At 38.8% G+C, this 13,546-nt stretch overlaps 1 protein-coding gene across 1 annotated transcript in view; it reads right to left on the bottom strand.

The window, feature by feature from the left end:
* Positions 1–5,089, bottom strand: part of FMN2 (formin 2) — a 246,295-nt gene extending 241,206 nt beyond the window's left edge. Inside the window, exon 1 of the mRNA XM_090044786.1 lies at positions 3,389–5,089. Within this exon, the coding sequence (XP_089900912.1) occupies positions 3,389–4,931 (1,543 nt within the window). The 5' untranslated portion in view covers positions 4,932–5,089. The remainder of the gene's footprint in view (positions 1–3,388) is intronic.
* Between the last annotated feature and the right edge of the window lie 8,457 nt (positions 5,090–13,546).

Genomic DNA, 13,546 nt, shown 5'->3' with positions numbered 1-13,546 from the left:
CACTCAATATTACATCAGTGGAAGGCAGGATCCAAATCTTCCATTCATTCATGTTCTCCTGTACCCCTTTTAGGACTATTACTTACAACAAATATCCCTATTGTGCATAAATCTTGAAATCCAGAGACTTCTATTTACTGTCACTGCAATTTCAAAACTCAATCGTCAGCACAACCCCCCACAACCATACACAAAAAAATTAAGTTAATTTCAGAGTGCTGTATAAACCAGTTCACACATCACCCTTAGTGGGTACATCAAAATCTAGGTATCATGCTCTGCTTATCCTGATTATTATTTGTATATAAAATATACAAAATTACAAGAGGTTTTTTTGGCAAACTACATTGCGTTTTTTTTTTGCCAAGACAGTTGACCTCATACCAGTAGCTTTTAATTTCTAAGCTCTAATGTATATTTAATGAGAACAAAAATATTTAAATCCAGTCTGGGAGAAATTAGAGGGGGGTGAAGTTACAGATTAAAGATGTTGCAATTTCACATGCTTATTACCATACATGTCATATGCCAGAGCAGCCTGATATACACACATGGACCATTGTAAAAAAAAATTCACATGGTGCACAGCCTAACTACACTATACTGTGAAAACTAGGCCAGACATCTGCTCAAAACCTGCTGTCTGTAAAATCAGTGCTTGAAGTTTGGTGGAATATTTAACTCGATTCAAGACACAACTGCAGAATATTATGTATTCACTGCAGCTAGTGCCTAGGGATTTAATGCTCAAACTAAAATGTCCATGTGCAAAGAAATAGAAGCCACCATATATAAAATCCTGTTATAAATCCTGTTAGGGAGTCCAAATATTTAACTGCACTAGGAACACTTTTTTCTTAAAGACCTACTATTCAAAATTTAGGGGAAATACCATCCTTTTTTTGTTTCTGAAAATGCTGCTATGAAAGCTGCTCTCAGTGAGAAAGCTTTTCTGCCATTCCAATAATGAAAGAATAAGGCCAGTTTCTGGGAAAAGAAAATGCTCTGGTAACACTACTTCATTATTTTACACTTCTTCAATTTACAAACAAAAATACAAAACAAGAGAAAGATGAAGAGAGAGAATCTTTTTTCCACATAAATTACATGTCCAGTTTTCCTATTTTAAACATAAACCAGCCTGCATAATCTGAAAAGTATAATCACCCTCTGCTTGAAAAGACAGCTGGTATGTACATGCAAATGAGGGTCAGAGTCATTTCCATAAGAGGCAGAGCTGCTGTTGTACTGGACACTGCTCCTTTCATAATTACACTGTAAGATTACTGAGGTAAAACACTAAATGCTTAAATGCTGATGAAAAAATTAAAAGCTATGAGAAAACTTGAAAACACAAAACTTTTGAATTCTCATATAAAATCATTTTTTCAAAGTAATATCGTAGGATGGTGGAATCTTAGTATACTTTAGTCTTGAGTAATTATAAAGAGAAAATTATAGAAATATTTGAAATACTGGCAGGTAGGTAATTGCATAGAATTATATATTAATGTGAGAAAAATATTTAGCAAATCCAAAGTGAAATGGAGATGGTCCCACATTAAAATATTCAGATCCAGCAAGGTTTGAAGTCAGGTGCAAAATCCACAGTAAACTCTAGATCCCAAGTTTTAATTATCTGTGATCTAATTCCAAAGGTCACATCCATGATATTTGTTTCATCCTTCTTTGAAAGAGTGAGTAAGCATGCTGCCATTATTTATTTTCGTAACTCAAATAATTTTAATACATTACCATGAATTTCCCAAACCCAGCAATTCTCAGCTGTTGGACAACAACCACTAGTGAAACTGACTAGAAATAAAGGTTATATTTGCCTGTTATATTGTTTTGGGAACATGTAGAGCAGAAATTAAGGAAACTGCAAAACCAGTAATACACTAAATTAAATTTTAAGTGATACTTAAAACCTAAGCCATGAACAACGTAACATTTTCAGTAGGAAACTTAAGAAACAGTTGGTGACAACACTGATTATTTTAAAACCTATCAAAAGAAACACCACCACTTAAGCTTTAAAAATGCAAATGATTAAACTTACTACTTTCTAAAGCAGCACTAAAAATGGTATTCACTGCATTTTTGCAAGTACACTGAAACATGTATGGTAGAAATCATACAGATCTCTGTTTCCAAAATGAGTCTGAACACTAGTTGTGTGTTAAGTTGGCTTAGACTCACAAAGGATATTTATGTAGATGTATTGTTTATAGAAAAGTAGGACATTCCCCTTGATAATCAGCTAATTTTTATATTTTTCTTCAGTCTAAAACTATTAGTATGCATTGTTGAATTCTCATTGTGTGTTTGGAGGTATGTATACAACACAGGCCCTCTCTATTTGTGCAATCTTTTTTTTCCTCCCCCTCCTTAGCGGAAGCCCCAGATATAAGGATGGAAGTAGGAGGAAGTATAATAGAGCATTCTAATTGTGTTACATTTTATTGGAAAGATTATTATTAAGCTATGCACGTCTAAGCCTTCTCGACAAGATGCCCAAGAAGGAAACACCAGAGGATGCCTTCCAAAGTAAAGAATACCTGAATGAGTCACACAACAGTCTGGATGGCAAATGGGCCAAGAGCATCAAATAGCAACACAAATATTCCCCTTTCTTCATTTTACATTGTCTTTAAAAAAGGAGAGCTAAGACTTTAAGTCTTGTTTTGGCCGTGATACCACCCCCTCTCCCCCCCTGTGCTTGAACTCCTTTTCCCATTTTGTGCTAGGGCTTTCTATAGAAGGAATTTTATGTTCAATACACAAACACGTCAGCTGGGTCTACTTGGTAAACTAGCTTTGAAAGAATAAAAATTTAAGTAAAGATTGCCTGTCCACTCCATTTCTATTTTATATCAAATATCACATCTTGCACACCTGGCTCCAAAATTGGCCAATGCCTACTAGTTCCCCAGCAAGCCTCTAGACACCACTGTAATACAACGCCCACATGCTCACAAAACAGTTTCTCTCTGAACTTTTAGTTTCTGCCAAGAGCCAATTTGCCTGAAGCCAAACATTTTGGATCAATTTTCAAGAATGTTATTGTGACTAATACCTGTGGGAAAACTTTAAGTTTGTATTTAAAAAATTAGACCTCAAATCTGGGAACAGTCATACATGCCACTAACTGGGACTAGTTGCAGGCCACAGAGGAATACTCCCAGGTAAGAAATGCACATATGTACGTGTTTGCAGTGCTGATGTATTCCATTTATACAGACCAGATTCAAAACTAAAAAAATTATCCCTTCAGACATATTGCAACATCTAAAGGAGCTGCTTGAGAATGTCTGAAATGTACATTTATGTTATTTCCACCCAAGAAAGTCACTTTGGAAAAGTTACCTTAATAAAAGTCACTCACCTGTAAAGACATTGGGAAAGGTATCTGTAGAAGCCTGCACCCCTGAGGACTTCCTTGAGTGAGTCAAAGGCACTCTTTCTGCTTGAAATCTCTCCCTGGACCCCCTGGGCTCCAAGTAGTCTGCAGAGCCTACCTTTTTAGATATATCACATTTGTGATCAGATAGCTCCTCCGTCCAGTCTGCTGATCTACTAAGTAAACCAGCCAAACTAGCAGACCTTTGCTTCTTGGTGGATGCCTTTTCTTTTTTGTGGAAGAACTCATCCTTCCTTGTGAAAAGTGGGCTTTGCGATGGGGATGGAGAAGGCGAATGGTTTGGAGAACTCAGCTGCCTAGTTGTAGTTTTGACATAACACGGGTTAATGAGATAGGGCTTAAAGCATCGGGAACTTAGTGCAGGGCTCCCTGCTATCCCCTCAGAGGACAAAGTGCCATTTTTCATTTCAGTAGACAAACTGCTATCCAGTGCCTCTTGGCGGGCTGATATGCTAGATTTCCCTTCCGGAGTCTGAGTGGCAGGATCGTGGCCTGTGTCTGAAATAGCATCATCTTTCACAGAGCCTGGGAAATCAACAGCTTGCACTTCTCTAATTGCAGTATCTGAATCTGTTGCTGAGGTTGGAAAATGGAAAGATGAACCATTTATCAGAGATCCATTTTCTATCACAGCTGCATCTAAATCTGAGTGATCTTTTACTTCATTAGCTACCCCATTCACTCCAGCAGCAAGGCATTCCTGCTCCTCAGTCAATAGGTTGTTACAAAGAGGCCCTCCCATATTAGCTGCTGCTTTCAGTTCACTTTCAGTTTTACTGGCTGTAATGTTTTCTGCAATTTCAGATAATGCGGAGATAGCCTGTTCCATTTCTGGGCTACTGTCTTTCTCACTGCTGGTTACTGAAAGAAACCGTTCAATATCTAAGAGGGCTGCTTGAGAATTAGCCATGTGTCTGTCCATTGTTTTGGTGACATGCTCCTCAGTTCTAATGTTAATTGCCCCCTGCTGCTGCTGCTGCAGCCTAATAGCTTGCTGGATATCAGAAAGCAAATCCTCTTGTTCTGTGGCTGAATGGAAACTGTATATATCCGTATCAGAGCCGGAGCTGGTCCTTTGTCCATCCTGTGCCTCTGCAGCAGCTGGCCGAGTTTCATTTGTAATTTCAAAATGATCAACATCTGTGTCCGAGAGACCCCCTTCATCTGCAGAGATACTGATATCTGGAGTTTTAGTAAGAATAGAATGAGTGCTGTCGAGCTCCCCTGTTTGCAAGGCCTGGCTTTCTAACACATCCTCCCTTGAATTGCTCGTCCCATCTTTAGCCTTGGACAGATTTTTTCTAATCCTCAAATTGGAAAACACCGAGGCCCTTGAGTCTGACTTACCCTTCTTTTTGCTCGGTTCACTTCCTTTAGCGTGCTTCCCCAGTCCCTTTTTGCTTCCTGCTACCTTCTTTGTGCCTTCTGTATCCTTGGGCCCAGAAGCATCCTCTCCTTCATGCACATCACCTGTATTTTTCTTAAGCTTCCCATCTTGGTTCCCCATGATTTTTAGCAATCCAGCCCCTTCAGAAATCAAGCCATGCTGCTGGATTTCATTTACTCGGCCTGACGGCGAGACCCTGTCGAGCAATCCAGGTTTGTTTTCAGGCAGTGGTGCTGCAAGGGAAGCAAACGCGTTCTGTGCCTCTCTCCCATCTGCTAGAGCTGCCTTTTTGCATAATGTGCTGCTTGCACTGTGCTCCACCAGGACATGCTCAGTACAGCACTGAAAGCTGCAGACAGCTCCTTCCAATGGCTGCTCCTGACAGAGTTGCTTTTTCACTGGGGTTCTGCTGAGCTCTTGTTTCTTTATGAAAGATTCTGTAAAAAGTATTTCCCTTATAATAGTGACTTTTTTTTCCACTGTTTGAATTGCCTGCATTGTTCGTTCAGGGAAGATCACAGCTCTGGCTGTCATCAAATCGCTATAATTTCAGGACTTCGAAGTTCATGGTCCTGAAAGAAAAGAAAAGAAAAGTTAAACCAGAGTTACTATAACAACTTTGTCTTATCCTGGGGAACATGCTATCAAAAATACAAATGTTATGCTTGCTTTAATAATTTATAAGGTGCCTAAGCATATGTTATCTTAAGAGACAACTTAATGCCATGTGGTCATTAAATGGTTGCATTATACAGACCATTAAAAACACAAAATAAAGCTAGTTTATCACTGTAAAAAGAGGCTTCCTCTTGAAAAGAAAAAAATGGAGCCTATGTAAATAGCTTCACTGCATACACTTTTAACAATTAATAGCATCCCACTCAGATTTAGTGTGCTAGCAGAACTAACATACGAAACAAACAATTTGTATTCTGAAAGAGTACATATACAATAATTCCCAGAAGATTAAGCTCATTAATATTAAAACATACTGCCATGGTTTCTTCCTATAGAAGCATCTGGTATGAAACAGACAAAAAAAATCCAACTCCACCATTCAAATGTAACTGTAAACTAAAGGACCCAGGTAAAGTAGCTCCTTGTTCTAAATATTTCATAATGGACTTAAATGCTGCTTCTTGTCTACATTTTCTGCATGCTATATAAACACAGGGTTAAAGTCCATGAAATAACTGAACCAATATGGAAAGAGAGAAGCAACAGAATACTGAAATTGCTATATAAGAATCAGGCTAGTGGTCCATCTAACCCAATGGTCCGTCTCTTAAGCACGGCAGTAACAGATGCTTCAAATGAAGGTGCAAGAAACCCCATGATGGGCACTTATGTAATTATCAGCTCATAGAGGAAGCTGCTTGCTGACACCCTTCAGCAATTTGTTTATGCCCTGAAGGTTTCACTTTCATATAAACAAATATTTAATTTATCCAATGTAACCACAGCTATTTTTAGTCATGAAGGTGTCATAATCCCTTTTCAAATTGTATTAAGTGCATGACTTCACTGATGCATCTCATATTAGTGAGTTCCATGAGAATATTAATAATGTAATAAGAAAGAAAAAGACAGAGAATGTATCTTTCCACTTTTTTTGTTTTATCAGTTTTAAAACTTGTATTTTTGGTTTCAATTATTGTCTCCGTTTTTACATCACGAAAAAAGGCATTATTTTCCAATTTCTGTGTATGGAAATCTTTCCAGACCTCTACTAATTATCTGTGCATCTCTTGCTATGCTCTTTCAGAAATTGGATCACTACAACCAAGCACAGTAGACCAGGCAATTATAAATTTCTATTTTTTTTTTTTAATGCTCTCAGTATTATTTTCAATCCCATGCCTGAATACTGAGTGACATAAAACAAAAAAAGTCTGGTGCTACATTTTATAAAAGGTTTATAGGTGCCAAACTCTGTTTGACTTCAGTGGAAGCATCTACACAAGATGTTACGTCACTGTAGCTACGGAGTTCCTGCGCGGTAGATCGTTGCTACAGCAACATAGCATTGCGGGGCATGAATCATGTTGGCAATCCTACTGCACAGTAATGCTGGTTACTGTGCAGTCATTTAGTACTTGCTTAAGCAGTAACAACTGTGCAGTCTGCCACATGGGTAGATGCACCCATGTCATCATGCATGTTCCCAGTGAATCTAGAATCCAGCCAGGAACATGTATGTGGCTCACACTTTGAAACTCTTTAGCCTTAAAATTTATCAATTCCCTTTCAAATTAAGTTTATGCTGTAGCATCTGCATTATATACCTCTGATTCTGTAAGTCTACAAGATACAGCTCTAGCCTGCCTTCTGCCTAACTTCAGACTATATACAGTTAACTAGTGTCTCCGATGTAGCATAGTGCAGAAGCACCCACTACAGTTTGGATACCAGACACAGAATAACCTCAGTAGCATGGAACTCTGCAAGGTAATTTGCCCATTCAGAGCTAGCATGAATGTCTTTTTCCTGCACTGTGTTTGTACATAGATGCAACCTCAGTCTCATCCTGAGCCTAACTGACCTGTGTCACTTCTGGGCTTTGTCATCTTACTGTTCACTTCCCACTTTTTCAGATCATTTGCAAAAGTACACTACTATAGCCCTTGCTAGGGCATCGTTTGCTATTTTGCAAACTGAATTTTTATGACTTTTTATTTCCTTTCTCCGTTTTTTCTCTTAGTCAGTTATTAACGTGAGAGTATTTTACTTCTCATCTCATTGTCTCATTATTAGCAGAGTCGTACAATTCATAGGATTCTAGCCTAAGGGATTGTTTTTTGCAAGTTCAAATACTTTGAATCAAACAATTCACCTTTAGCAATATGGTATGAGATTAACAACATGATATATAGTTTCATAGTTTCTATGGCTGGAAGGGACCTGAACAGACCATCAAGTCTGACCCCCTGCCCTGGGCAGGAATGAGTACTGGGATCATAATACCCCAGCCAGATATCTATCCAACCTCATCCTGAAGACCCCCAAAGCAGGGGAGAGCACCACCTCCCTTAGAAGCCCATTCCAGAGCCTGGCAGCCCTAACCATAAAGTAATGCTTCCTGATATCAAGCCTGAACCTACTCTTAATCAATCTGTGGCCATAATTCCTTGTTATCCCAGGTAGTTCCCCGGGGGAACAGAACTTCACCTATTTTCCGCCGGTCCCCCCTTGCAAGTTTATAGACACCGGCCAGATCCCCCCTCTGTCTTCTCTTGCGGAGGCCGAATAGATTCAGGCCCTTTAGTCTATTTTTGTAGGTCCTGGCTTGCTGCCCCCTGACCATGCCAGTGGCCCTCTTCTGGACCCTCTCAATGCTAGCCATATCCCTCTTGAAGTGCGGCGCCCAGAACTGGACACAGTACTCCAAGTGTGGCCTGACCAGTGCTGCATAGAGGAGAAGGAGTTGAGAAAATGTCTTAAACACTGTTATTGTTTAAGAAAATAGTTTCTATGCCACTACACCAGAATTAGTCTTTCTACCTTTACTCATGCTGAATAATACTTTAAATTTATGAATAGTTTCACTGAATACCAACAGGACTATTCAGGATTACTCCTAATAATCATAACTAAAATATTTGTAGGTCTCAGTCTTGCAAACATGTACACGTGTGCTAAATTTTCAACATTAAGACCATAAATTGTCCTACTGTAGCCTGCCAAAAATCAATGCTTCACAGCTGTAACATATATAATGAATGGTCCACATACCCTTCTGAAGATATGATATTAGCTTGAATCACTAAAGCATTCTATGCTTAAGTTATGCTTATTTCACAAGTAGTCATTTCACCAATATTAAAGAAAAAGCAGGTAGTTTGGTTTTATGTTGTCAAACTTATTCTAGTACAGGAACAAAGTAAAGATTTTTTTTTGGTAATACCACTAACACTATTCTGATCTCATGATTTTTATAGACTAGAAACTTATATATTTTATGCTACTTATATCCATAAATATTTATAAGTAGCATAAAATATATATCTGACAGTGCAGCACAATATATCTTTTAAGATGCAGTTACTGAGTGGACTATTTGGTTTTTGAAAATTCCCCATTGTTTACAAAAGTTACAAGTAACAGAAACATTTTCTCACTTAAAACTGTAGCCCTGTCCTGCTAAGAAATAATTAGTTTAGTGGAGATTCCACACAGACAAAGGAAGCTGCCAATACTGTTCTTTCAGGCAAGGACTCTGAACAAAGCAAGAGTAGCAGGTGCTCAGGGTTAAGCATGAGTGTAAGCATTAACTCCATATGAATAGAGTTAAGCAAGTGTATAAACATTCACAGGTTCAAAGCCTTATTCAGTGCTATCCATCAGTACATTTAGATAGCCAAGTTTACTATACTTCATGCCTCAAATAACTTGCTTTATTTACTCTCCACAACACACAATAAAGTGGAGAAGTGACAGTTATAGGGTTCCTTATAAATAGGAGAGAAAATGTAAATTGATACAGAAGTATGTACTATCCAGTGAAATGCTCTTAAACAGGTTTTGCAAAGAATTACACAAGTTTGTTAACACTAATCAAACTCACCATCACCTACACAGCAAATTCTAATAGCATTTTTTCATTTAGCAAACAGTCATCTCCAAAAGCCCTTGCAGATGTTGAGCAGAAACCATATATTCAAAATTGATAACTGCTAAATGGGAATATGGCCCAAATCAAAATTCTACCATGAATGTAAGTTATATTAACACTGCTAGTATACTTTTGAAAGCACTGATCATGTATTATTGAAAGAACTCTAAAAAAACTGGGCCCGAAGTGAAGCACTCCAGTACATCAAGCAGAAAATAGATAAGTAGATTCAGCCTTACAGGAACGATATTTTATTTTTAAGAGTATCTAGCTTTTGTTTTCAGTTTAAATAGCATCTCACCAGGATGTCTAAGATCAGCCTTACAAATTGATCCATTAAACATTTGTAATTAGTTATGCAAACAACTAAAAGGAGAACATGAATGTAAATAAGAGATATCCCTCTAAACTAGAAACAAGCTTCTGACCCCTCACTGCTACTTAAAAGCTGAGAAGATGCTTGCAGCATACAAAAGCATAAGAAGAAAATAAAGGCTTGAAACTTACATCTCTAAATGCATTTTTCTTGCAGTCTTAAGTTCATTCGATTCAAGATGCATTCCTCTGAAAGAGTAAATTCCTAATATCAATACTAATAGCAGCATTAGCAGCAGCATTGCTATTACTCTACTTGCACCAACTTGTTGTCTCAGACACACTCGGCACAATCCTGCTGCTTACTCAGCTCCCAACTAGGAACTGGAAGTCCACAGGCAGCTTTGATTTCACTCACCTGAAGCAGATCTTGGTTTTCTTGGAGCAAAGCCAAAGCTGATCAGTTCTTTTTCCAAGAGTTGGAAAAATGCAACAATATTTCTCCACCTTACTCCACCCTGAAAAACCAAACTACCCTCTAACTGCTTGATGTCACACAACTGGAAGAAAGGGAAACTAAATTATTGTGGCAGGTAGAGAACTGTATAGCCATCTTTAATAAACTGAGTGGGGACCTGGAATTTATTCCTTAGCTTATTTCTTTTATTGTTATTTTAGAAAATAATAAAGTAATAGCTGTCATTGATCCTTCCATATATAAATAAAAAGTGTTTAGTTTAACTTAGTGTGGGCGAGCCAGTCAATTAATTAGTCAAATACTGGCAACTGAAGGGGTCAACTGACTGCATAATTCTGGACCAAAGAGTATAACAATGTTACAAAAAATACAATTTTAGAAATAATAGAAATATTTTGACACATTTCTTAATACAAAACTTATGCTTGTATTATTTAGACCTTTTGGTAATTCTTTTTTAAAACTTTTGACCAATATGTCAATTGACCAAACTTCACATGACCAGTCAGATACCCAACTCAAGTTTGAATATTGAACATCAAGCATTCTGTGACTGAAGACCAATCCTGCCATGACTTGTGTGCAGACAACACTACGAGCCCAAACCTTTGCTTCAAGGCCCAGACCTGGGGGCTTTGATTTGGGTAATTTATGAGGCAAAGAACATCTGGAATATGCAATATTAGAAGGAAAAGCAAACATACAATGATGGTACAATTCATAGTGTGGCAATACCATGAGAAGTTTCACCTACAAAGAAACAGAGAATGAAAGGCACTACACTTCTTCATTTGATAAATTGATATTTGGGACCAATACACTAATTACAATAAGTTGCACCAAACATTACCTGATAGGCAGCTCTCCAGCTGCTACTCAAACCCCAACTCCCCAAAGGAGACCTGTCTTATCCCAGCTGTGGACATCTCAGGTTTCAGCTACTCTTTTCTTCAGTACCTATGGTAGAAATGGATTCAGGTAGCTGGGGAAAAGATACCGCAGCCACTGCCACTCAGAAATGGGGTTGAGAGATCCTAGCCACCAGTATAACCTTTGAGGCTGAGGGGGATACAATCTTATTGCTTGACCAGGGAGTCCTATGGGAAAGATTTCTATTGCCACCCTAGCAGAAAACTCTTACATGAGTAGCAGAAGCCTCCACCACAACAAAGGATTGTGCTAAGGTGATAGGGAAAGGACCTCCCTTCCCCCACATAGTGTAAGGTATGGAGAGGTAGGAGAGATCCCTTAACATCAAGCTGTCTGCTGCAGAGATAGTTTCAAGAGGACTCTTTCCCCCAACATGTGAAACTCTTTTGCAAATAGGAAGCTCAGTGGTACTCAGGGTTCAATTGGTGTTGGGCCCTCCCCCTTACCCAGCTGCTCTTGTCTCCATATGAGTGAGGTCTGCTCTGGAAGGAATAAGTCAGTGTCTCTCTTCAGAAGCTCCTTTCCAAGACCTGCATAATGGAGGAAAAAGATCTTTGATTGGGCCTCCTAGTAACATACAGTTAAACAGCTGGGTGGTAGAAAGATGAAGAGATTCAAAGTGTATGTCTTTTCTGAGAATTTAAATCAACAGAAAATGGTCAAAGAGGCTAGCAAATGCTTCTGTAAAAAATATATCCCACTGAGTTCTCCAGGAAAAAACCCCCACATTGAATAAAATTTTCATTCTTAAAAATACTTCATTGTGTTTCCTTTTCCATTCCCCACATAGCTAAGTTGGATAACTGAGACCCTGAAGTCCTATAGAAGAGTCAAAGGAGAACTTAAATGTCTGTGTAATTCTGTATTCTACAAAACTCAGTTTGGCTCTGTGGTTTTTTTGTTTCTTTGTTTTTTAATCTATAAAGTCACTGAAATGGACCAATATTTTTCTATGCACATTTTGGTATACAGCAGTCTAATTCTCAGTTACTTCATCACTGTGCTTCATAGAGGAAAAGATGATTTCAAGTCACAGGAAAGTAAGGCTAGAAGGAACCTTATAACTAAGGGGTGGGCAAAATGCAGTCTGTGGGCCAGATGCGGCCCACCAAGCCATTCTAGCCAGCTCATGGGGCCCCTAAAAATTTAGAAAAGTAATGTTTATCTGCCCCGGACTACCTATCATGCAGCCCTTGATGGCTTACCAAAACTCAGTAAGTGGTCCTCCTCCCAAAATAATTGCCCGCCCCTGTCATCTATTCCAGTACCCTGCTCAAAGCAGGGTCATCCCTGACTAAATATCCCTATCAAGTGTCCCTCTAATGTACTTTTCAAAATGTTCTCCTAATCTTCAACCTGCACTTCACCTACTAAAGCTTGAGGCCTTTCTTTATAGTCCCATCCCTGCCACAGGAAAAAAAAAAACCATCTCCCTCTTCTCTATAATTGCCCTTCAGATATTTGAAGGCTGCTATCAAATCTGCCCTCAGTCATCTCTCTGGCATCTGTAATGCTTCCTGTATTCCGAGGCTGTGCAAAGCTGTGCCTGGCCCCTGTGATAAGTTAAAATATCCTGAGGCATCTGTAAAGGACAGCTTTTGTTTCATGTCCCCACAGGTCCTAAGAAGCAGAGTATGGCCATAGAGTACTATACCTCTGATACCATTACTGCAGATCAGTCAACTGTACCCATGAGTGGTCAAGCTGGAGGGACAGGACTAGAACAGAGTCCTTATACCAAAATGAAAACAGCTAGGCAGATACTCTACATAGACAGCACCTTGAGGTGCTGGGTGCTGTGTTTAGCTAATGTAAGGCTTCTAGACCAGTATTCAAGTCTTTAGTACAACAGAAGATGAGTTCTTAGTTGTGGCTGATTGTCCCATGCTACACGGCAGAGTTTCTTTTATAACCACTAGGTCTGCCATATCTTCTGTTCCAGAGGTAAGTGCTAGGAATGAGTGGAAAAGGACTTGATGGAGCCAGTGAGGAAGCCACAATGAATAGTCATAAGGAACAGGGAACAAGAAAGCAAGTCACAACAGCTGAGCAATACTTGATTCTGCCACACTCCTTCCCACCTCACCTTATCTGCTGTTGCATTTTTATTTGATGAATCTCCTTTGATTCATGTGATAGAATTGTAAAGGCACCTGTTCCTGATCTACCTTAAAGTCATGGCCCAGGAAGTACTAACACTACTATATTGGTTCCAAAATGTGTTGTTTTGGAAGGAGTTATTTTAGTGAGCAATAACTATGTAAGCAAACCTAGCACCCACTATGAATTCAACATAGCTTGCATGAAACTATTTACTTTGGACATAGAAATGGTGACCAAGACTCTTGGGTGAACACTTTCAGCATTCAGAACATTTTCTAATATCTGTAACTTTGACCT

This window comes from Crocodylus siamensis, chromosome 1 (genome assembly GCF_052110815.1).
Source record: "Crocodylus siamensis isolate JL-2025a chromosome 1, ASM5211081v1, whole genome shotgun sequence".
NCBI classification, from domain to species: Eukaryota; Metazoa; Chordata; order Crocodylia; family Crocodylidae; genus Crocodylus; species Crocodylus siamensis.
Note: the sequence above shows the minus strand (reverse complement) of the source record. Positions and strands in the feature narration are given on the sequence as shown.